Raw genomic sequence first — 27109 nt, 5'->3', positions numbered from 1 at the left:
TCAACATATTTGCAATACCTTCAAAATTGAGTAAATGTATCTATTTAAGGATAGAGTGATTGGTTTCCAAAGGTCTTTCCACTGTAAAATTGTATGAAGTCAATATTTTCCTTTCCTTCAAGTCCCTTTTACTCCTGCTATTCTTGCCTTTATTCAATATTATATTTTCTGTTACATGAAAAGGAGAATACTGATGCATAGGTTTAGGGTATGTCCCATGCTCAGTTGTAATTAGGGAATTGAACCTATAATGTTTGCTGGTTTTTCTTTTATGGACCAACTATCAATAAATTATAACCGTTGAATGGTAGGAGTATTGTTAATTATTTGTGGACACCCTCACTTTCAGGTCCAGTTATGACAGCATGTTCTTATTTGTCCCATCTCCAAACCCCTTTCTTCTGGCCCCTGCCAATCCATTGACCACCAGATTTTTGTTTCACTCTGACACTAAGTAAGCAAAGAACTTTAGAGTTTTTTTTTAAAATTTTGTTTCAAGATTTATTTATTTTAGAGAGAGAGAGAGAGAGAGAGAGCAAGAGTGCATGAGCAGGGGGAGGGGCAGAGGGAGAGAAAGAGAAGCCTCAAGCCTCAAGAGAAAGTTTGATCCCAGGACCCTAAAATCATGACCTGAGCCGAAATCAGGAGTCTGCTGCTCAACTGACTGAGCTGCTCAGGCGCCCCAAGTAAAGAACATTGTTAAACTTATCCCTCCACATTTTGGGGTTAAGGATATAAAAATAAAATCTTTTGACTTTTAGCAACCTAATTAAAAGGTGGGCAAAATATATGAACAGATATCTTACCAAAGTAGATACACAGATGGCCAATAAGCATATGAAAAGATGCTCCATCCTTAAAGGTTCTACCTTTAATTGGGATGAAGATAGACTTGGAAATGGCAAGGTTCCTGAATGAATAATATTTTTAATTGATGTACCTTAAAGTATCTTTCACAAGGAGATTAACAGATCTAAAAGTAGATTGCTTGGGAATACATTAAGTAATGGCAGAATTGCTATCCTATCAACCCTGACTTTCTAATCTGTTTGTCCCATGTGCTGTGGCTTTTACTCCAGAAAACACAAGGATGAAGAAACAAAAGTTACCACTCTTTTGTTCAAATACAGAATAAGAAGTAATGTTTTTACAGATCCACAAAGATCTGCGGAAGAATGAACTATGTAAGCTTATGAAATCCTGCCCTCTAAACCAAAAGCGAGGGAGTTGCTCAGAAAATAGAACTTATATAGTATGCAGATATTAAGGTAGCTACCAAACTTACTGTACATGATTTTTTTTTGTCTACAGTGTTATCTATTGCCTTATATAAGACAAATATAAGAGTTTGTCTTTTTTGTGGATCTGAATTTATGTCTAAGAGAAGTTTATGTGTGTAAGTGACAGCAAATTTGCTCCCTGTGATGTAAGACATATTACATGGGTACAATTGTTAACATAATGATTGTGGTAGCAGAATGATAGAGTTAAGGAAAAAAAAAAGGTCAGCTCATACAATAGAACATGAGAAATGAAACAATAGGTCAAGTAAATTGGCCATTTAGCCTTGTTAATATTTTTGTCAACAACGTTGTCAACAATAGAATCAATTAATTACTTAGGATGTCACCCTTACAAACTAGAGAATATACCCAAAATGACTTGCCTGTTTTTTTCCCTGTGGCTTAACATGCATAAATCTATCTAAATATTTTTGCCTATTTATTATTTAAACCTGTATCACACTTCTAATAAGTGAGGAAACTTGGTATAAACTGCTATTGCTTTTAAAAAAAATTCTCCAGAATTTACTTTCAGAATTTAAGTGCTCCCCTCATGTATCTTAAAAATTAATGCTGGGGGGTGTGGGTGGCTCAGTTGGTTTTCTGACCTCCATTTGGGTCATGATCTCAGGATCCTGGGTTGGAGCCCCCACGTTGGGCTCCATGCTCAGTGGGGTGCCTACTTGTCCCTCTTCCTCTGATTCTTACCCTGCTTGTGCTCTCTAATAAATAAAATATTTAAAAGTAATTAATGCTAATTCTTTGTTCATATTGCCAGTAATATTTGTGATTTTAAGGTGTCTTAACTTTACTGTTTAAATTTTTTTCATTAAGAACTTATTTTTGGAGCAGCTTTAGGTTCATAGCAAAAATGAGGCAATAGTACAGAGATTTTTTTTAAATATACCTCTGCCCCAGATATGCATAGCTTCCTTTATTATCAACACCCCCCCCACCGTACAATTAATTAATAAACCTGCACTGATACATCATTATCACACAAAGTCCATAGTTTACATTAGGGTTTACTCTTGATGTTGTACATTCTATGAGTTTGGACATGTATCCATTATATTATCATGCAGAGTATTTTTGACTGCCTAAAACCCTTTCTTTGTCTATTTACCCTTCTCTCTTGCCTCCAACCCCTGGCAACCACTAATCTTCTTACTATCTGCCTTTTCCAGAATGCCATATAGTTGGAATTATACAGTGTGTAGCCTTTTCAGATTGGCCTCTTTTACTTAGTAATATGCATTTTAGGTTCCTTTATGCCTTTTCAGGAGTCAAGTGAAAAAAATTTTGCTTCATCACACAGAAATCCCCCCATCCCAGTTCCTTGAATATTTCTTTTCCTTGAATTTTTTTAAGCTTTATATTTTAAAGCTTGAGAGGATACATATTAATATAGGTGAGTTAGCATGAACCTAAAAATTATTTTAAAGTTTAAAATGAAGGAAGATAGTGGTTTAGTAGTTATTAGGCCAATCAGAACATTTAATTATGTCCCTGACCAAATACACTCTCTTGGGCACATTAAAGCTAAGAATTGGTATCAGCAAATAATATTATTTTAAATGTTAAATGATTTTTATGATTTTTGTTAAGCCTTTATTGTTGACTAGGAAATCTTAATCATTATATATATATATAATGGTGTGTGTGTGTATACATATATATTGTACTGTATATATATATACACCATTATATAATATATATTACATCATTAGAAACAATATGTAATGATTATTTAAAAATTTTATATACATTTTCTTTTGAAATTATTTGGCCTAAAGTAAGTCATTGAATTTGCCATTAGCTATAAATATTCTGCAACCATTGTACATTCTCAGGAATCTTGTCACAGAAATCTTCCACGGGAGGCAACCAGCAGAATCCCTTTGTACCCATATTTTCTTCCTTTATTCCATTCTCCAGCTGGGATGTATGTTCTACTTTCTTTGTCTTATGAGAACAAAGTGACGGTGAACAGTGAGCTGAATGGAGCCCAGAAACTTGCAAATGCTTTTGTGGAGCAAAGTTGTCACTTCTCCCAATGTTTATTAGATGCAGAAGCAAATGATTTTGTTCAAAACAAACCCAGTCTTAACTAAACTAATGTACCTCAATTACATTTTCCTCTCAGGTGCATTCTTTACAAAATGCACATAAAAGTCCAGGAGCCCATTTTTTCAGTTACTCTAAAGTACGGGCCAGAAAGGCAAGTTCTGTTTTCAACACTATTGTTAATAGCCAGATATTTACTTTCATAGCTTCCCCACCCCCACTTCTAAAGTCATGAGATTAAAGTAGAAGAAGAAATGAAAACATCTGTGCTTTCATGTCTTTCATTTTCCAATTCAGAACCTCAGTGTCTCTAGAGATCTGCAGTCTCTTCTGGTGCAGCCATTCATTCCCACATGGACCATCATTTATTAGCTTGATAAATCTGCCCCAGGCCTTCTTCGTGTCTTGATATACATGTCAGGAATATTCAGTCCCCTAGGAAGCTGTCTCAAACCTGTGTTGTACTGCTTTCCAGTCAGGAAACCACCAATTTCCTCTAGCTTTTCTCCTTATTGTTACATAAAGCATGAGATACTGTTGCCAATGCTTCTGAACAGCAGACTCGTCATTGTTGGTTATAACAGCATAACTATTCATTTCTAAAGAAAACAGTTTATTGCCATTTAATCATGCCATGCATGCTGCACTCCACATGTATTTTTATTTCTCTTCCACCCAATTTATTCCTTTTGCTATATTCTTAATGATAGTTTGGATTCCCTAGACTCTTGAGATTTTTTTTTCCTCGTGGATTCCCTTCTGAATTAGTTTTTTTCTGTCCCCTCTAAACATGCTTATCTTCTCTAATAAGCTGTAGCATAGAAAAGAGTATCTCAAGGTTTTCACTTTCATATCTAGCCAAGAAAATTTATATTTATATTGCACATGATTGGTGACCATTCAGACAGAAGTACAAACACAACAAATATATCCCAAGTCACTCCAAATAGTTCCCTTGGTGTCCTTACATCCTGGGATTTTCCCCAGCAAGCTGTTGAGTTCAAGAAAGCATTTCTTTTAATTCTTTCAGGCTGATTCCTTTGTCCTTTGCCTCTATATTTTGTTAATCTTCTAGGAAGTGGGGCACAATATTGGAATGAACCACCTTAATGTCAAATATAGCTTCTTTCAGTAAAAATGACACAACACAAATACTCAACATATACTTGACAGAAATGTTTAAAATTCTCTCCCATTTATTCATTCCTTTTGCTATGTACACTTCTTCAACTTCTAGGCCCAATGGATGTTGAAGCTAAGGCATAAGGATAGGAGCTGGAAAAGTCAAGCATCATTTCAAACCTGGCTAATTTTAAGAATGAGTACAGAAGAAAAGTTAAGAAGATGCTATTTTTACTGGGGTGGGACTAATAATGTGGTTGTGTTTTGTGAAGATACTGAGTTTTAAATTTTAATTCTTAGAATGTGGTATAGATCAATAAACATTGGCTGTTATCATGATGTTTATTATTATAGTAAATTACAAATGTAATTCTAGGGAAGAAAAAACTAAACTCAAATATGTACCTATTTATTTGAATACAGGTATCTTTTTCTATAGAAAATATCAATAGGTTGCATATACCATATTTAATAAGTACTATTTTTGTGTTTGTATGTGTTATGGGTAGGTAGTCTCAGGCTGGGTAAGTAATCACATTAATAATTTTAATAGCTTCCAACTGAAAAAAGAAATAAGAACAAATGTTCATTATTGGATACTCTGTGAAGCTAAGTGAATAACTGACTAATCTCTCTGTGATTTCTTGCAGATATCATGGAAATCAGGACAGTGGCAGTTGGAATAGTGGCAATCAAAGGGGTGGAAAGTGAATATTATCTTGCAATGAATAAGGAAGGAAAGCTCTATGCAAAGGTATTGATAATTGATAGTTTAGACTTAATTTTTTGAACTTACTTTTGTCAAAAACATCTTGCATTTTTTTTGAGGGGAGAGAGAGAAAAGAGAGAAGAGGTAGGGGAGGGGCAAAGGGAGAGGAAAAGAGAGAGAATCCCAAGGAGGCTTCATACCCAGCATGGAGCCCAATGAGGTCTCACAACCCTGAGATCATGACCTGAGCTGAAACTTAGAGTCAGACACAACCAACTGAGCCACCCGGGTGCTCCAAAACATCTTGCCTTTCTGAAAAGTAAAGATGAAACTAATTTCTTTCAATTATATAATTTAATAATTTCATTAAAACACTTTATATTCAAGTATTGAGAAAAATGTTTTCCTGCAGGACCTTGGACAAATTGCTTAAACTCTCTGGGCTGGGGTGTCTTCATTTGCAAAATGAGCTGAATTAACCAGCCTCTCAGGATACTTCCAGCTCTGAGATTCCATGTGCATTTTAGATACTTGTAATATAAAATTTCCTTCTGAGAGTATTAAAGCTCTTTTTGTTGAAGTTCACACAATCTGTACATTGCTGACATGAAAATTCTTGGGAAAAACATTCAGACATTTGTTTATCAACATCAATCTCACATTCATGGACTTTGAAATGTAAGCATTCATGTTATTCCAACTTTATTACAATGTGAAATATATAACAGTTCATCCCATCATAAAAAATATAATCAACTTTCCTTTGTATTCCCACAGCCCAGCATAACTGGCACAGGCTAATTACATAATAATAGAGATTTAACTGAATGAACGACTGATTGAATGACTAGTTGGACGGATGAACAAATAAAATTAATTTTCTATCACCATTGCAAGCAGTATAGTAGTAAATGAAGAAAAGTTGTGAAATATGTCCTTCGACTCAAGGAGGCAGATGCTCTGCTAATTATATCTTATCTCAGCAGTTAGGGAATGAGTGATGGGCATGGTAATATGAGAGCTGCTACTTAGGGTGAAATAGTTCCTAATACTAAAGAATAATAGTAGCAACTAACTGCCAAAAAGTTAGATATTTGAAAATATGTTGCATAACTAAATATGTATCATTTTATCCTTTTAAAAAAATTTAAGATATCTATTTTTTTTGCAAATATGCTAACCTATATTTAACAAAATGCATTAGGCCCACTCAAAAAAAAAGAAAAGGTCATATATGTTTTAATTTTACTAAATATTACTTGCTGCTTATTCTTTGAATCCCTCTAAAAATCATTTGGATAATGTTATTTGTTGTTTTAACAGAAAGAATGCAATGAAGATTGCAACTTCAAAGAATTAATTCTGGAAAACCATTACAACACATATGCATCAGCTAAATGGACACACAGCGGAGGAGAAATGTTTGTTGCTTTAAATCAAAAGGGGGTTCCTGTAAGGGGGAAAAAAACGAAGAAAGAACAAAAAACAGCCCACTTTCTTCCTATGGCAATAACATAATCATATATGGTATATAAGAAACCAGTTCCAGCAGGGAGATTTCTTTAAGTGGACTGTTTTCTTTCTTTTTCTCTTTTCTTTCCTTCTTTCTTTTTTTTTTTTTAAGTAACCAAGAAAGGCTGGAAAACTACTGAAAAACTGATCAAGCTGGACTTGCGCATGTATGTTTATTTTAAGAGACTGCATTAAAGAAAGATTTGAAAAATATACACAAAAATCAGATTTAGTAACTAAAAGTTGTAAAAAATTGTAAAACTGGTTGTACAATCATGATGTTAGTAATAGTAATGTTTTTTTCTTAAATTAATTTACCCTTAAGAGTATGTTAGATTTGATTATCTGATATTGATTATTTAAATATTCCTATCTGCTTATAAAATGGCTGCTATAATAATAATAATGCAGATGATGTTATATAAGATATGTCAGACATAAAGGCTGCTGGAATGATTTGTCAGATAATCAAGCCAATACTAACTATTGAAGATGGGCAGTATTTGAAAGGCTTTCTGGTGAAAAATTATAATCCATATAAATCTAATCAGAAAAGAGAATATTCTCAAAAATTCTATGGAGTGGAATCAAATAGGTAGTTTTATGAAAGTATTATATTAGAATATGCTTGTATCTATTAACAAGAAGAAAATTCTAATGCTGCTCAAACTGAAAGGGTATTGCTAAAAGGATGTTTTCAAAAATCTTGTATGTAAAATAGCAATAATGATAATACTGTACTTCATCTCACTTGCCACAAAATAACATCTTATAATCCCTAAAAGCAAAATTGAGAAATCTTTACATTTTTTTCAAGTAACATAATCTATCTTTTGTATAATTCATATTTGGGAATATGACTTTTAATAATGTTCTTCCCACAAATAATCATGCTTTTTCTCTGTGGTTACAGCATTAAACTCTATTTTAAGTTGTATTTGAACTTTATTGTTTTGTTATTTAAGTTTATGTTATTTATAAAAAAAAAACCTTAATAAGCTGTATCTGTTTCATATGCTTTTAATTCTAGAGCAATAACAAAACCGTCTGGCTCAACGGCAGATTCCCCCCTCCCCCTCATGACCAATATCAAGTCTAGTACACAGCATTTGGGCCAGCAAATCCTGGATGGCAGACAAAAATGACAGCCTGCAGCAATTTTTACAATAGATGTCTCACAGGGAACAATACAAAAATGCAAAATATGTTTTGCCACATACTGTCGTCAATTAAATTGGATCATATAAGCAAAATCACTGCAAATAAAAAAACTTAAAGGATTTTAAAGTTAGATTATACTTGAGAAAAAATAATATATTTGAGTTCATGAATAGAAAAGTGCCATAGTTTTAAAATATCCATATTTAGAGTTAATAATTTTTCCTATGTCTAGAAATTTCTTCTATTCAAAATACTGCCATATTGAGAGTTGTTTTCCTGTTAGATAGCAGGAACACAATATCCAAAATGGAATATATAGTCAGGGCTTTGAGGACCTGAATGTCATGATGGCTTGAGGTCAGGCTACAGACAATAGTCTTATCAGAATGATAAATTCTACTTCATAATTCCTTAATTGGCAGATTTAGTAAAACTTTGTGTTCACCAACAGGAGGTCAACAGTTATCTAAATTAAACTATTGGAATGCTAATCATCGTGGTTTTAATTTCAAAATATTTGTCATCAAGTCCCTTTATTGTATATAAATATCAACTAACATATTTATAGGCTAAATAAAAAGGCTAAATCAACAGGAACAACAGATTCACTTGATCTTTTTGTGACTCACCTATATATCCAGGTGACAAGAAGCTAGAAAGAATTGTTCTTCCTTAGATATACTTTGAGGACATGCTATGAAAGATATTCTGGACTGTTCTCTGATTCATGGACCTTGCTAGGCTAGGTTCCTGGATCAGGCTTCTGTGGCTGGAGTCTTGTGAAAATACTGAGGGCAGAGGAGAATCTATATTTCTCATATTTGTTTCCTTAGCGCTTAGCAGAGTGTCTATCCATAATCAATATTTTTATGAATTTATTCAATGGTTGAATATTAAAGAAAATTCAGACAGACTAATCTTCATCTTTAAAAGTAAGGGCAAAACATGATGATACAGGATTTTGAACAGAAATAGTGTATATACATACAAGATATGAACTATGTTAGGACCAAATAGTCTTTGTCTATGGAGTTACAATCAAATTACACAGCAGTGCTGAATTAAGCAAACCAAATTTAGCAGGAAATTAAATCTAGTAGTGTATCTAGAAACACTTTGAACTCATTGTTTATCCTCCCCCTTTTAAAAAACGTATCATGCAAATTTTAGAAAATAAAATCTGTACTAGTTACATACATTTAGAATTCTAGAATCTTAATACTGAAGGGGCCTTAGTCCCTTGTATTTATCTGTAGACCAGGAAACTGAGATTGTGATACAACCAAAGTAGCTGGTTAGGTACAGAGATGTCAAAAAAGTCTAGATCACTTAGCATGCACTTCCTACCCTTAGATTATTAGGATTATTAGCTAATAATCTCCTTCTTTAAAAAATTTCTATTGAGAGGCACCCGGGTGTCTCAGTTGGTTAAGTATCTGACTTTTGATTTGGACTCGGGCCATGATCTCAGGGTTGGAGATGGAGCCCCACGTCAGACCCCATGCTGGGTGCGGAGCCTGCTTAAGATTCTCTCCCTCTGCACCCTTCCCAAACCGTGCTCTCTCTCTTTATATATATATATATTTTTTTTTTTCCATTGAGATATGATCTTTTTGTTTGCATGCAAAGACAACTTACATTTTGGCAGTTCACTTCATACACAATAAGTAGTCCATAATGTGATGATTTGACTCAAAAGGAGGAAAGAAACAGTGCAATTTCAAATCCTGTTTCCTGTTCTACTCTTTCATGTGCTCCTTTATTTACAAATGAGGAACAGTAAGCAAATATCCATATAAACAGAGTAACCTTTTCTAAAATGTTTTTTGAAAGAGAAAATTAGTTAAATGTATAGGTTTCCAACAAGAAGGAAGGCAAAAATTAAGTGAAAGAATATGAAATGTTAAAAAAAGAAGTAATAAAAAGACATTTTCAATTCAATTAGTGAACTAAAATATTTTTATATAAAAAAGCCATAGTATAAATCAGTCTTTGAATTGGCTATAAATCAATCTAATTGTAAAGGAGAAAGGATGCTGGAGCTAAATTATTAGTTTCTATGTCTTAGAGTTTGCTCCTCTGGTACTCTAGAGTTGCAAAGAACATACAGATTGACTATAAGACACCGCAGCTGTAGTAAAAGTAATTCTATAACCACAAATGCACTAAATCAGTATCTCTCAAAATTCTCCACTGAAAGAACAATAATAGTAGAAGTAGAGAATGAGAGGCTAAGGAATATTACAATGGTGGCACATAAAATATCTTGAAAATCTTTTTTCTCTTAAAACTAATGTGATTTTTGCATTTTATTCTATAATACATTTGTTTGTTCTAATATAAAATTCACAGCAAAAAGCAAAAGTGATACATCAGAAAGATGTACAAAGTTTATCATGCAGCTTCATTCACACCACTATCCTACTGCCATATACTTGGGCATGAATGACACAAGAGATCCTGTACCTTTCATTATCCAACTTTACACACAGATGACACATGGCAAGGATAAGCATTATATGGTCTCATTCATTTGGGGAATATAAATAATAGTGAAAGGGAATAGAGGGGAAGGGAGAAGAAATGGGTAGGAAATATCAGAAAGGGAGACAGAACATGGAAGACTCCTAACTCTGGGAAACGAACTAGGGGTGGTGGAAGGGGAGGAGGGCGGGGGGTGAGAGTGACTTGTTGGTGGGCACTGAGGGGGGCACTTGATGGGATGAGCACTGGGTGTTATTCTGTATGTTGGCAAATTGAACACCAATAAAAAATAAATTTATTATTAAAAAATTAAAAAAATAAAGAAAACCAAAACTGGGATGCCTGGGTGGCTCAGCCATTGGACATCTGCCTTCAGCTCAGGGCATGATCCCAGAGTCTTGGGATCAAGTCCCACATCGGGCTCCCTGTATGGAGCCTGCTTCTCCCTCTGCCTGAGTCTCTGCCTCTCTCTCTCTGTCTCTCATGAATAAATAAATAAAATCTTAAAAAAAAAGAAAACCAAAACTTTATATAAAGTTTGGTTTTAAAACAGCAAATATTTATTAGCTTATGGTTTATGAGGTCAGGAACCTGGACATGGTTTAGCTAGTTGTCACTAGTTAGAATCTCTCCTATGGCTACAAACAAGGTGCTGGCTAGGGCTGTGGACATCTATTATTTCAATGCTCAACTTAGAAAGGAATCCACCTTAGGTCCTCACTGGTTGTTGGCTCAAAACATCACTTTCTTACCACATGAAAACTTTCCATAGCACTACTTAAAACATTGCAGTTTGTTTCTCACGGAGCAAGGAATCAGAGAGAATGCCCAAAATGGAAGCCACAATATTTTATAACCTAATCTTGAAAGTGATATCCCATTACTTCTGCCTATACAAGGTAAGGGAATTACACAAAGGCACAATATTTTATAACCTAATCTTGAAAGTGATATCCCATTACTTCTGCCTATACAAGGTAAGGGAATTACACAAAGGCATAAATACCAAAAAGCAGGGATCATTGCAGGCCATCTTTAAGGCTGTCTAACACAAATAATAAATAGGATGTTTTTAAGGTCACTACCATAAGACAGGATTCTTTAGGGTGTACTAAAAGTAATTCAATGGTTTTCATTGGTGAGCCATTCAACAGAGAAAAATAGGTATATTCTCTGAGGCAACATTCTTGATACTTCCCTGTGGGATATTGTATGGCCCATTCTCATAAGAATGATTGAGAAAAGGTTGGAACCACAGTCTAGACTGCATATTAGCTTGAGTTGTGCCTCCTTAGAACTCCTAATATAGCTGGAAAACTAATAATATCACTTTGCCTCTATATGAAGGAAATGACCCAGCTTTCAGATTTAACCTGAAATCCCTTTAGTCCTCCCTTTCACTTCCCTACCTCATGAGAATATGGTCATAAATACGAGTTGCAATTTCCTTGAGCCATAGAGTTTTATTCTAGATGGTAGAGGCAGTCTGTCATAAGTTGCACAAGACCCTGTGAGGAAAAGAAGACTTAAAAGGCTTAAAGAACAATTGATTTTAATGCTAGATGCATATTGGAACCACCTGGGAAAATTTTTTTGTTTAAGACAATGCGGCCTAGGGGATCCCTGCCTGGATGGCTCAGCGGTTTGGTGCCTGCCTTCGACCCAGGGCATGGTCCTGGAGTCCCGGATCGAGTCCCACATCGGGCTCCCTGTGTGGAGTCTGCTTCTCCCTCTGCCTGTGTCTCTTGTCTCTGCCTCTCTCTCTCTCTGTGTGTGTGTGTGTGTGTGTGTGTGTTTGTCATAAATAAATAAATAAAATCTTAAAAAAAAATGACAATGCGGCCTAGGCCCCAGCCCAGGCCAATTGTATCAATATATCTGGGATGGGGCACAGGGAATGATATTTTTAAAGCTCCCCAAGAGATTCTAAAGTGCCTATGCATTTGAGAACCAATTAGCTAAATGGGGGTTGGGGGGTGGGAATGGGAATGGAAATCCCTCTAGGAACTAAACTTGGTTCTTTATCTTTGTTCCTTCCTTAAACACTCTGAAAAGCCTTATGTTGCTTTCCATTAGATGGAAAAGCATATTTCCAATATGTTTTCAAAGTCTGCAGTGCTTCTTGGGTCCCTGATTTTCCAGGATGTTTCTATGTTTTTGCTATTCATGGTTGGAACTAAAGGAAAATGCAAACACTGGAAAGAGAGCTACGGTTGTTTTTGCATTCAGACAATTATGGAGCATAAAGTGCACAAAGGGAACCCCCACATGTGCCATAATCCTTCCTCAAACAGAGCAGCCACAGTGATTCTGTTAAGTTGTATTTCAGATCTTGCAATTCCTCTGTTCAAAGCTGCAATTATTTCTCATACTACTCAGGATAGAAATCAAAGTTTTTAGAGTGGCCTATGGAGTAGCGATGGAAAATGTAAGAGATTAAAAGCTTAGATGTTAAACTGGGTGTGGGCAAGACAACAGGGTAAAATAATAACAATCCAGAATTATGTACTCAAATTCCTTGGCAGATATTGAATTCTCAGTCTGTTATTTATTTATTTATTTATTTATTCATTCATTCATTCATTCATTCATTCATTCATGAGACACACACACACACACACACACACACACACAGAGACAGAGAGAGAGAGAGAGAGAGAGGCACAGAGACACAGGCAGAGGGAGGAGCAGATTCCATGCAGGGAGCCTGATGTGGGACTCGATCCCGGATCTCCAGGATCACACCCTGGACTGAAGGAGGTGCTAAACCGCTGAGCCACCCGGGCTGCCCTCTCAGTCTGTTTTAAAGAAACTTGAAATGGACACTGTTGGCAATATTTAGTGGGTATGATAATTATTAGAATAATATTAATCATAGGAAAGTCCATAGCCCCACAGAAAGCCTGATAAATGAATGCACATTGTTACATCTGAAGTAAAAAAAAAAAAATTGAAGGCATACATATATCAATTTAACAAAATTTTTCTATTAATCAACCAATTCATTGATCTGACAGGCTAGATAGATGAGAAGACCTCTATTTTACTCTTCCATATTTAACTAATCTATTGTTGGTTATTTCAATTGTTTCAAACTTTTCGCTAAAATAAATATGAGTTTCTTGGTATATACTTTATATTTCTAATTATTTTCTTTTTCTAAGACTTTATTTTAGGGCAAGTGAGCAAGAGAGAGCATGCACATGCATGGGGAGAGGGGCGGCTGCTGTGGAGAGCAGAGGGAGAAGGAGAAACAGAATTTCCTCTGAGCAAGGGGCCCCCCTGATGTAAACTCAATCTCAAGACCTGGACTATGACCTGAGCAGAAGGCAGATGCTTAGCCAACTGAGCCACCTAGGGGCCCCTGGTTATTTTCTCAAGATGATTACAGGAAATCAAGTTATTAGACAAAAAAAAATCCTTTAAAAACATAAATTGAAAAACTGATTTTCAGAAAGCTTTTTCCAAATATATGTTCCAACGAACAGTGCATGGGAGTAGATAAACATTCTAATATTTACATTCAAAATTTAGTCAGCCTTTATTCTTGTCTTTATTTCACAACACTCAGCCAACTTCTACTTTTTCAACATCTTTAGATGTATCTCTTTCTTGGTCCTTCTACAACCTGATAATCTCATGTCTAGAGGTTAGCAATAGTTCCTTAATCATTCTTCTGTTTCATGATTTCCCAATTACAGATACTACCTAATTCCTTAAATACTATTTTGACTATGTGAGTTGCCACCTGAAAAATCCATATTGGTTCTTGATTGCCTATTGTGTTTAAATTGCTTAAAAAATATCATCCAAAGCTGTCAAACAATTGGCTCCACCTTACCACTGTTTAACATAAACTTAATAGTTTCCTTAGTCCACTGTGTTTGTCTCATTGTCTGTGTCTCCTTACCAACCCATAACTTTAATAAGGAAAATGATCTTACCTGTTGTGTATCCCAAGCACCTCTGAAAGTATCTAGCACAGAGTAAGCACTCAGTAAATGGTCACTAAATAAGCAGTTAAACCAATTCCAATTTAGTGACAGAATAATGAGCATACCTCAATACAAAGCATCATTCTAATATTTAAGCAGGATACAGATGTAGTTGTTAAAAATGCATAGAAACATACCACCTTGTTTTGTTCAAACCAGTGACTAAATCTCAGAAGCATCCAAATTATTGTTATTCACTTCACCTTAGCATGGCTTTTTCATGTCACTCCATTACATTAATGCGATGAGAATTCACTTTTTTTTTTTCATGCTATCCAGCACCTCTGACCATTACCACTAATCAATAAACCAACATATCTGGGGGAGGCATTTGCCAGTCACCCTGTGGCAGACCATAGAAGATTATCCTAAAAACTAAGTTCGCAATTAGAAAGTTGCTTGGTAAGCATGGCATCAAAGCAAAGGGAGGTAAAGTGATTTTGAAAAATATATTATTGAAATTATTATAAAATCTAATTTACAATGGTCAATGTGGATAGTTCTGTAAAAACAATGCAGGCTTCTGGTTCTTTAGGCTACATTTATTTTGTGCCACGTATTTTTTATCGCACTTTTGTTCATATAGTCTTTCTCCACATAGTATAAAATACAACCAAAGACAATACAATAATACAACTTATTAAATTACTAACACATTGGAAGTTTATATCTCTGGTCATCTTATTAGTGTCTTGGGTTTTCCTCTTTCTTTAGCCATGCAAATTTCTTGGTTTTCTTTCAATATTTTATTAATGAAAAGCACAATGTCAAGATTTTACTGGCTTAATTCTCAGGAAGTTACTTTATTTCCAAGTTTTAAGGATTCTTTGTTAATCGTCCCTAGACATTGCTGGCAGTGAAGATGTAGAAAATTGACAGAAATATACAAATTAAAGTTCAAGTAGCTAATCCATTGGGCTATTACTATTTTTGGAACATGTCCTTTGCTAAATATCAACTGGTACTTGTGCATGGAATGACTAGTTTCTAGTATACTAACAATTTTTCTTTTCTTTTTTTTATTTTTTTTTATTTAGTTATGATAGTCACAGAGAGAGAGAGAGGCAGAGACACAGGCAGAGGGAGAAGCAGGCTCCATGCACTGGGAGCCCGACGTGGGATTCGATCCAGGGTTTCCAGGATCGCGCCCTGCGCCAAAGGCAGGCGCCAAACCGCTGTGCCACCCAGGGATCCCACAATTTTTCTTTTCTATCTCCCCCAGCACTAAGTACAATGATGTACACATAGGTACTTGAAAGTTACACGTTAACTGAATATAAGGATTTTTTATTACATGTAGTTTAAATTGAGTTCATAAAAATCATGAAGTGTTTTCATATTTTAACTTTAAAGTTCAGATAAAGAAAAGAAACTGGGTTTAAAAACTAGGAGAGAAGTATAAAGTAGTTTTTCAAAAACGATCTTTATCTGAGTTTAAAAGGTTATATGGTGGTGTACCACAATAAGAGAAATGAACATTAAAACTTTAGTCTGGTAAATAATCTAATAACACACTGGTTAAGGGGAGCTAGCTTGTAAATCTTGAGTCATTCCAGATACTGAAATTCTATAACTGCTTACATTCCAGTCCTAAAAAGGGAGATATGCCATTTGGTTTGGAAGGCAAATTTTAACTATCTGCTGTCTATTTCATTAAAAACAAAAACAGAACATTTTTTTTAGTTTAAAATTTTGGAGAAGTTAAGCCCACATGACAATAAACATCTCAAATGTGAAGGAAAAGTTATGGTTTAAATATGTTTTGGATTAGAAGAAGCAATTCTGAGACAGCATTACACATGGAGCATAGGTTATTTTATTTCTTGAAAATCATATATACGCACACATGTGTTTATATATACATTCATGTTTTACCCTAGTTCTGCTCCTGACCTGCCTTAGCATTCCTCCAGCACACAGATTAACATATTTATACACACAAGATACACACATAAGTTACACACACACACACACACACACACACTCACGTGCACACAACTATAGAGGAGGAAGAGTTCTAAAATCATAAATCTAAGCCACTAGTCTCTATTGCTAATTACACCTCAATAGTCAACAACCACTTGGGAAGATTATTCAGCATCTAAAAATAGAAGTAATAGAGTAATAAAATGTTAGAAGAGGGGAATATGAAACAATCTAATGTAATCTTGTCAATTTTTTCAGGAAACATTATGGAATGTTATGGAAACATTATGGAAACATAATGCCCAGACAGGTTATATAAAACATAAAGGAATTTAAGTCTTTTATGTGCAAATTAAATATGTCAGAGCTGAAGAAACACTAGTAACTGCAGAAAAGTTTCCAAATCAAAACATACTTATGTCCTAGTAAATAAATTATCAGAGTCTTATGTCTAGGGTATTCTCCATAGTGATTCCTGAGTTCAGCTTGAGTATAAGCAACACAGAAGCTGTTAAACTGCAAGTAGGATATGGTAGGTCTCAAATGCCATGGGGAAAGCCCCCTTCACAGTGATTTCCTGTAGGGCAGTGTCCCTCAAGCATTTTTGTCTCAGGGCTCTTTTATATTCTTAAAAATAATTGAAGACACCAAAGAATTTAGTTTATATGGATTTTGTATCTACTAGTATTTCCTATAATAGAAATTAAAGCTAAGAAATCTCGAACATTAGTTCATTAAAAATAAGAATAATAAACACATTTCATGTTAAAATAAATAGCATCTTTTTAGAAAAGATAACTATTTTCTTTTTAAAAACTTTTATTTAAATTCTAGTTAGTTAATATAATTTGATATTAGTGCCAGGTACACAATATAGAGATTCAGCACTTCCACACATCACTTTTGCTTATCACAAATGCCCTCCTGAATCCCCACCACCCATTTAACCCATTCCCTGACCCACCTCTCCTCTGGGAACCATCAGTTTGTTCTCTATAGTTAAGAGTCTGTTTTTTTGTTTGCTTCTTTTTTTCACCCTTTGCTTGTTTGTTTTGTTTCTTAAATTCCATATATGAATGAAATTTTATGGTATTTGTCTTTCTCTGACTGACTTATTTCACTTAGCATTATACTCTCTAGCTTCACCTGTCATTGTGTATGATTTTTAAAAATATAATATGACAGTCATTTGAAAAATATTGGTTCAGTGAGTTATGCAGGTCTTCTAAATGTTATACATTTCTTTATATGACATGAAAATTACATTTGTTAATATCACCACTGACTTATTATGCAGTCTTTAAGCATTGAAAAACTGATTACTACACTATTCTTTAACTGAATACCTGTAGCAGATATTCTTAGCTATCTTTCAAAATGTGTGGCTTCCCCTTCCATAGTACAGAGTTGTCACTATGTAGCAGCTTCCCAACAAGAATTTTTATTTTCCAGCCCTCCTTACACTTTAATATAGCCATAGCTTATTCTACTGGAGTGATGTGGGTAACTACTGAGCCAAGACATTTTAAAACTGATGTATACTTGACATAATTTGTTTATTTCAAATATACAATATTATGATTTGATATATGTATATATTATAAAATGACCACAATAAGTCCAGTTAATATCCATCACCATATATAGTTACACAATTTTTTTCTTATGATGAGAACTTTCAAGATCCGCTCTCCTACTCACTTTCAAATATGTAAAACAGTATTATTAACTAAATCACTATGCTTCACATTACGTTCCTATGAAGTATTTATTTTATACTTGGAAATTTATAACTTTTGCCAAGACTTTTAAGATTCTGTGCCTAGTTCTCACATATTCTCCTGGTGTAGATTAGTTCTAATGACTGCAGTTCTATAGGCTGGTGACCCCAGAAGATGAAAATAGCCTCGATCTCTGAAACACTATGTGGAGGAGAAGTACTCATTGACTCCTAGCTAATATAAAAACTCAACAAGATAGCCTTAAAGGTTGGCTAGGGCCCTAGAAAAATTTAAGAGCCTCAAAGTTCAAATAAACACATAGATTTCCTAATAGTCACAATCTAAGTAGAAATTTACAGAAAAAACTACTTTGTAAAAAACAAAATAAAACAAACCCAAACCCTCTTTAAGCAATTCTTGACTTTTTGAAATGGTACAACTACACTTTTAATTCCCCTGCCAAAAACACTGGTGCATAGCAGACCTGTGCTTCCTAGTGGAGGCTCAGTTACTTTCAGAGGATTAGAAATTCCAACACTTTGCTGTCATTGTACTTCTGGATTATTTTGACCCCAGAATGTGGGTTTCCAATTCCCCAAATCATTGCTATTTCTAGAGGAATCTATATAAAAAAATTGGAAACAAATGAATTTTCTCCCTTAGTCTTCTGCTCTTTTTCTGGCCCATCTACTCACGTCTCTCCCTCTTTCCTTCTCATGTACTAAAATTTGATCCCAGGAAAGGATCTAAAAGCTCATTCACATTAGTCATGAATGAAGGATTAAGGCTATGACAACTTTATAAGCTACAACTCTTATCCTATGATGACAATTTTAAGCCTTAATGTATTTATAAGCTTATAAAATTAACTGAATGAGAGGAAGTATGTGAGGTTGCTGAGTTTAGACTAAGGCCAGAATTTCTTGGATATGAATTCATTTTCCACTATTTATCAGTTATGTGATCTTGGGTAAGTTATTACTTAGTTTTTTATGCTTCAGTTTTCCTACTTTATAAAGGATAAAAGAAGTGAACTGCCACATAAGAACATTACTGTTAAGGCTCTAAAAAGTTAACACACGTTATCAAGTACATACTTCAAATTGAAGATTTATAGAAGTCTAAGATAAATTATTAAATTTTAATTTTGAGCTGTATATGAAAGGAAATGAGGAAATGGATTAGAGGAAAATCTCTAATCTGCCCTCCCAGACTTAGAAGATGTCATCCAGAGAAAAAAAATCTAGTCATGTTTTAGAGTCAAATATAGAAAGTATTTTTAAAATATTTAGGAGTAAATAAAATATATGATACATTTTATCAAGATTTCCTATTATTAAAATCAAGTGTGTTTGAAGCAAATACAATATTTATGTTTCTGTCAAATGAAAATGATCATTAGAAATACAGTATAAAAGCTCTTTCAAGCATTGTAATTCACCATCTAGAATTTTCATACTAGATTGCAATAAATGGATACTGAAATAACTTCTGAAAAAAACAAGGATTATCATGAAGCAACATATAAATAGGGGATGCTTGGAATAAACATTATTGAAATAAAAGCTCTTAAGCAGTATTTCCTAGAAAAGAAAAAACTTTCTTGACTGCCTTTAGAGTAACTTAACTATATTTTCTTGATGGTCAAAAATACTAGTAAAAAAATTGACCAATATCTATTGATTATTTTAAATTATTGAATGTTAATTATTGTTAAATTTTGAAATATAAAATAGTTTATGTATTTTATTTATGTAAAGAACATAAAAACAATATTATATATTATAGACAGAGTGGTACCCACAAATTTCATTATAGTCATTACCTTTGGAGAGGGGGACCAGATTTAGAAATGGTACCAAAAAAACCTGTAAATAAAGGATGTTTATAGGCACATTATCAGCAATAGCCAACCTATGGAGAGAGCCTAAATGTCCATTGATTGATGAATGGATAAAGAAAGTATGGAGGATATAATACAATGGAATATTACTCAGCCATCATAAAGAATGAAATCTTGCTATTTGCAATGACATGGATAGAGCTAGAGTGTATTATGCCAAATGAAATAAGTCAGTCCAAGAAAGACAAATACCATATGATCTCATTTATATGTGGAATTTAAGAAAGAAACTGGATGAACATATAGGAAGGAGGGGAAAAAAGAAAGGAGAAAGGAAAACAAACCACAAGAAACTCTTAATGATAGAGAACAAACAGGTGTGTGGGGAATGGGCTAGTTGGGGGATGGGTATTAATGAGGGCATTTGTTGTAATGAGCACTGGGTATTATTTGTAAGTGATGAATCACTGAATTCTAGTCCAGAAACCAGTATTGCTCTGTATGTTAACTAAAACTTAAATAAATTTTAAAAATGGGGGGAAAAAAGAGAAAAGCACAAGTTGCACTGAAATGAGATGATTGGTTGGGAAAGCAATGAGTTTTACTCAAAGTCACTTTTACCTCTATACTCCAGGAGCATCTGGTAGCCTGGTAAGCTCTAGAAAGGGCTAAGACACAATGTAAAAAATTGTGGTCTTTCCTAGGAACTTGATTTTTGCCTTTCAGCTTAACTTCCAGGGCACTTTCAGGATTTACTCCATAACAGAAAACTGTTCTTGGTTTATACAACATTTGCCAAATGAACAAATTTTGGTGGTCGTTTTCTTATTTTTTTTAATTGATCCCTACACATGTTCAGTTTTTATGCTGCAACAATTAGTCTGTTATAGCATATCATGTGAAAGCCTTTCTCTGGATTTTATTTCCTCAGGATTAGGAGGATACTCTCCAATGGTAGAATGAAACTTTTTGGTTAAATGTCTGAAACAGACATACAACTTTCTGTCTCATTTGAAATATTTGGCTAAGACCTTTACTAGGTCTGCAATGGAGCTTAGGGAAATGCAAGAATTATAATAAAATTTATCATTAAGAAAAAACCTATGAAAATTGTCATTCATAAAGACATATTCCAGTGACATTTTCCAATTTTAAAGATAATTTTTAAAATATTGGAAAAGTAAAACAAAATTCCCTAAATTAACTGTAAAGAAAGAATAAAATAGTTGGCCTTAGACTTCTCTACTACACTAATTAATAGAAAATAATGAAGCAACATAATACAGTTTTAAGGGAAAATGTTGAAGATTTCATATTTAAATTATAAAATAAACTCGATACTTAAATAAAATATTTAACCTACATCAATCTGACTTTCCCACAAATAAAAGTTATAAATTATTGAAAATATTTTTAAAAAACACAACCATTTGGAGGTACCAGAGAATGACCAACAGCAATTAGAAATTGGAGGGGAATTGAGCCTTGTAAGAGGCAACCTCTAGTGGATGCAATTTGTGTTCATGCAGTTGCAGGTTTTTGGCTGATGATACTACTTAGTTGTCATAGCATGTAAGTGGATGGAATTCAAACATAAAGTGGAAATATTTTTGGTTTAAGGAGCTGGTGTTTGGGACTGCCAGATGGCTGAAAAATAAGGAAGTTATAGAAATCCTGGAAAGAAAGGGGATGCCGTGGGGGAAACCCAGAATCTGAATATTATAAACTCTTTATAAATTCTTGGCTGGTGTCCGAATTACTCATGAATAGGGTGGGAAGAGGGAGATCTAGAGGGATAGGTAGAAAGGAATAGCTGGATGGCTAAAAGTTCTAAGTGGAGATTTTAGTGGCTGACCATCACAGAACACATAACATTTGGACTTTGAATACAGCTAAAGTAAACAACTTGAACAAAATTTAATGTTGTTTTGTGGAAGTTAACAGAATTCAGAATATCCTCAAAGTATCATTCAACTTCCCAAGATTACATAAAAAGTTATAGGACATGAATAGAAACAAGAAATTGTGTTTCACAGTCAAGAGAAAGATAGTCGTAGAAATCAATCTCATAGTTATCCAAATGTTGGTATTACCAGACAAGAACTTTAAAGAAACTATTTTAAATATGTTGAGGACTCAAAAGAAAATATGGTCATAACTAAAGAAGAGAATCTCAGAATAGAAATGGAAACGACTGAAAAAAGAACCAAATGGGAATTCTTAACTGAAAAGTACAATATATAAAGTGAAATATTCATTTATTGGGATTAAGAATAGATCAGAGACCACAGGAGAAAAAGTCAGTGAGATTAAAATGAAATAGATAGAAATTATGAAATCTATAAAACAGATAAAAGAAATTGAAAAAAAAGAGACAAAGTCCCAGTGAATTGTGGACAACATTAAGTACTATAATACATGCTAAACTCAAGTCCCAGAGGAGAATAACAGAACAGAATTCATTTGAAAAATAATGGCAAAAAATCCCCAAATTTGGTGAAAAACATCAAACCACAAGTTTACAAGTTTAAGAAACTTAATGAGCCCAAGTAGGATGAACACAAAGAAAGTATGTCAGCACATCATGGACAGATTTCTGAATACCAAGAACAAAGAGAAAAATCTTGACAGTAACTAGAAGAAAAAAAGCATATTGAATAAAGTAGGAATCAACAAACTACAGCCTGCAGGTCCTGTCCAGCCCATGGCTCATTTTTCATGTCATTTAGAATCTAAGAAGTGTTTTTATACTCTTAAAGAGTTGTAAAGAAAATTATTATGTAAAAAAAGAAAATCATTATGTGACAGAAATGATATGTATCCAATAAAACCTATAATATTTACTATTTGGCCCTTTACAGGAAAAGTTTCTGACCCTAGACATGGTGAAATAATATCTGATGTTTCATTAGAAATAATAGAAACTGGAACACAATGGAACAATATCTTGCTAAGAGGCAAAAGAAAAATGAACCAGAATTCTATACCTAGCAAAAGTATCCTATAAAAAAATAGAGGCAAAATGAATACTTTTTTTAGATAAATAAACAAGGAAATTCATTGCTAGCAGAATTGAACTATGAGAATTGCCAAAAGGCAGTTTCTCAGGCTGAAGGGAAATAATATCACAAGGAACTGAAATTTATACAAGGAATGAAGTGCCAGGAATGATAAATATACGAATAAATATAGAGAAGTATTTTAAGTGTTCTCTTAATATTTTAAAGGTACATAATATTCCATGTTGGGCTCCATGCATGGAGCATGCTTCTCCCTCTGCCTATGTCTTAGTCTCTCTCTTTCTCTCTGTGTCTCTCATGAATAAATAAATAAAATCTTTAAAATAAATAAATAAATAAATAAATAAATAAATAAATCAAACACAATATTGCTTCTACTTCTAGCTATTATACAGTAACAAGGACTGGATTTACTCTTCTTTCTTAAACAACTAAAAAATTTTAAAAAATATTTTATTTACTTATTCATGAGAGACACAGGCAGAGGGAGAAGCAGGCTCCATGCAGGGAGCCCGATGTGGGACTTGGTCCCAGATCCCAGGATCACGCCCTGAGCCAAAGGCAGATCCTCAACCTCTGAGCCACCCAACAACTAAAAAATTTGACAAAATATATGAAACAATGGTTTCCATGTGTTAGACAATAGGCAGCAGAGGTCAGCAATCCCCAAGGAAAGAGAAACAAATGTAGGAGCCCTTCAATTGTCTCTTCTGCACAGTGCAAGGAGTGGGAATCCAAACAGAATCCACTAGTCTCACTGAGTTGAAAAAGTAAAATTTAGCATTCAGGAAGGCAAAGGCAAGCTACAGTTCATAGGTCAGCATAATGTGGAGGAGATAGATGCACACAGAGAGCATTCTAAAGATTTTCAGAGGGTTATCCTTGAAACTTTGCCTGAGGTTGGTAAAGAGCCACCCAAAGGAAGGAGCAGCTTGGAGCTCACACAAAGCTCATTTTCTAGATAATCAGATGGGAAACCTTCTATACACAGAGCAAGAAGTAGAATACTGTGAAGGGTATTGACTCAGCAGGGGAAGCTAATTAGGCCTAGACAAAAGACTTCACTGGTTCTACCTAATGAAGGCTCAAATGCATCAAAATATTTCTAAGTAACTAAATTATATATCAGAAAAAAACTCAAAAACATTTAAAGGAATAAAATAATTCATACAAAACAACTAAGTTCATTTAAGAAGGAACTGATAATTGAATAGTCCTACTAGAGAAACTGAATTTGTTGTCAAGAAATTTCCCACAGAAAAAATTCTAGGCTTTGATGGTTTCATTGATGAATACTACCAAATATGGGAAGCAGAATAAATACCAACTTTATACTAACTCTTTTAGGAAAGAGGAGGGAACAAAATCCTTATTACTAAAATGAGACAGATTAGTATAGGAAAAGAAAACAAAATTTTAGCAAATTAAATCTAGTAGTACATGAAGAAGTTAATACACAATGGCCAAATGGGATTTATCCCAGAGATGCAGGGTTCAGTTAACATTTGAAAATCAATCCCTGTAATTTACTATATTAAAAGACTAAAACGGAAAAAAATAGTTTAATTTCAACAGATGCTAAAAAGCATTTGTCAAGATCCTACATCTATCCATAAATTAAAAAAACAAAAACACAAAACAAAACAAACAAAAACAAAACAAACCTCTCAGCAAACTGAGAATGAAACTACCTCAACCTGACAAAAGGCATCTATAAAAACTGGCAGTCAAAATCAATTTAAAGGCAAATAACCTAACATTTCCTCTCTCGGGGCAGGAATGAGGCAAGGATGTCCACTCTCACTGCTTTTAGTTAACGTTTTCCCAGGGTCCTAGTCGTAGGCACATAAAATAAACAAAAGGCATATAGATTGGAAACAAAGAAGTTAAATGCTCTTTATTCTCAGATGGCATGATTTTTCATGCAGAAAATCCTAAGAAATCTATAAAAAGGTTACTAGAATTAACAAGACTGTAGGATACAAGATCAATATAAAAATATAACAGGCAAATGGGAGGATGAAATTAAGCACATACCACTTTTATAATGAAAAGCTAAAATGTAAAGCAATATTCAAACTATTGTTAACAACAACTTACAAATCAAATGTTATTTTGAGACCCTCACCAAAGAATTAATCATTGGAAAATCATAATAAACCATTAATATAATATATTTTATTTTGGCTACTTCATCCTGCAGTTGACACTAAATGTACTTACCAGCTGTGATACGTGCCTGACTTCTTTCAATCCTATCCTTTATAGATGTTGAAGGTGCTTTCTTAGTACCATGTATGGTTGTTGTGGAGAGCTCTTTTAGTTTCCAGTAGGTCCAAAATCCTTTTTGAGGTTTTAAACCTGTTAATATAAAATGTATATTTATTTAGTCATGGAAATTAGCACTTGAAAATATCTTTAATTTATAAAAGCATTTTTATGAGTATTACATGTTTCGGCCTCACAAGAACCCTGTGGAAATTGTCAGTCTCAAGTTTTATATGAGGGAAATTCTTTAAGAAGTATTAATGTCCATAAACCAGTGAATTAGAAAAGAGGCAAAACTTGGTATCATCTTCTGACTCATAGACATAATCCAATTCATTGATGGGCAAAGGAGGAAATTAATTATTGCAAAAATTTGGAAAGGACCTATACATCCAATAAGAATACATCCATACATTGGATCATGAAGTATCCACTAAAAGTTATAAATATTTAACATAGGCATTTATAATATGTTTTTTGGGAAGAACAGTTTTACCTCTTGTGTATGTGTGGCTGTAGCTTAAATGTTAACATGATCACTTCTGAGTATAGGTGACTATCATTATTCTTCCTTTATTATTTTTGAGTAATATTTATGAATCAGTTGTAGTAACCAAAAAGTAACAAAAATAAATTTAAATTTTTTTAAAAATTTAAATTCTATTTAGTTAACAAATACTGTATTATCAGTTTCAGGTGGTAGAATTTAGTGATTCATCAGTTGCATATAACACCCAGTGCTCATTGCCCTCCTTAATGTCCATTACCCAGTTACCCAATCCCCCAGCAACCTTCAGTTTGTTTCCTACAATTGAGTCTCTTATGGCTTGCCTCCCTCTCTGTTTTTATCTTATTTTATTTTTCCTTCCTTTCCCCTATGTTCATCTGTTTTGTTTCTTAAATTCCACACATGATTGAAATCATATAGTATTTGTCTTTCTCTGACTTATTTCACTTAGCATAATACCATCTAGTTCCATCCACATTATTACAAATGGCAAGATTTTTTTTTTTGATGGCTAATATTCCATATACATATTATGTCTTCTTTATCCATTCATCTGTCAATGGACATCTGGGCTCTTTCCATATTTTTGGAATTGTGAACATTGCTGCTATAAACATTGGGGTGTGCCCCTTAGAATCACTGTTTATGTCCTTTGGATAAATACCTAACACTGCAATTAATGGGTAAGAGGGGAGCTCTATTTTTAACCTTTTTTTTTTTCAAAAAAAATTATTTTATTTTATTTATTTATGATAGGCACACAGTGAGAGAGAGAGAGAGAGGCAGAGACACAGGCAGAGGGAGAAGCAGGCTCCACACACCGGGAGCCCGAAGTGGGATTCGATCCTGAGTCTCCAGGATCACGCCCTGGGCCAAAGGTAGGCGCTAAACCGCTGCGCCACCCAGGGATCCCCTATTTTTAACTTTTTGAGGAACCTCAATATTCTTTTCCAGAGTGGCTGCACCAGTTTGCATTCCCACCAACAGTGTAAGAGCGTTCCCCTTTCTCCACATTCTCACGTATATCTGTTGCTTCCTGAGTTGTTAATTTGAGCCATTCTGACTAGTATGAGGCGGTAGCTCATTGTGGTTTTGATTTGTATTTCTCTGATGATGAGTGATGTTGAACATCTTTTCATGTGTCTGTTGGCCATCTGGATGTCTTCTTTGGAGAAATGTCTGTTCATGTCTTCTGCCCATTTCTTGACTGGATTTTTTGTTTTTTGGGTGTTGAGTTTAATAAGTTCTTCATAGATCTTGGATACTAGCTGTTTATCAGATAAGTCATTTGCAAATGTCTTCTCCCATTCCATAGGTTGCCTTTTAGTATTGTTGACAATTTCACAAAAATAAATTTTAAAAGTTCTACTTTTGTTCCAAAAGCTGTGTATGATTGAATAATTTATTTAATCACACCAAACATGTATAGCCCCAGCAATAAAGATGAGGACAATATATATTCCTTTGTACACTTCATATGGTTGTTCCGA

At 34.1% G+C, this 27109-nt stretch overlaps 2 protein-coding genes across 3 annotated transcripts in view; one reads left to right on the top strand and one right to left on the bottom strand.

Annotated features, from left to right (window-relative positions):
- Positions 1 to 7630, top strand: part of FGF7 (fibroblast growth factor 7) — a 53116-nt gene extending 45486 nt beyond the window's left edge. For both annotated transcript variants that reach the window (XM_055319912.1, XM_055319913.1), the window contains exons 3-4: positions 5123 to 5226; positions 6505 to 7630. In XM_055319912.1, the coding sequence (XP_055175887.1) occupies positions 5123 to 5226; positions 6505 to 6699 (299 nt within the window). In that variant the 3' untranslated portion in view covers positions 6700 to 7630. The remainder of the gene's footprint in view (positions 1 to 5122; positions 5227 to 6504) is intronic.
- FAM227B (family with sequence similarity 227 member B) overlaps positions 1 to 27109 on the bottom strand; it is a 185153-nt gene that overhangs the window by 108090 nt on the left and 49954 nt on the right. The window contains exon 11 of the mRNA XM_055319907.1: positions 25067 to 25204. Coding sequence (XP_055175882.1) covers positions 25067 to 25204 — 138 coding nt within the window. The remainder of the gene's footprint in view (positions 1 to 25066; positions 25205 to 27109) is intronic.

The sequence above is a fragment of the Nyctereutes procyonoides genome, unplaced genomic scaffold (assembly GCF_905146905.1).
Source record: "Nyctereutes procyonoides isolate TBG_1078 unplaced genomic scaffold, NYPRO_anot_genome, whole genome shotgun sequence".
Classification (NCBI taxonomy): Eukaryota; Metazoa; Chordata; class Mammalia; order Carnivora; family Canidae; genus Nyctereutes; species Nyctereutes procyonoides.
This window is presented reverse-complemented; position numbering and strand designations above follow the sequence as displayed.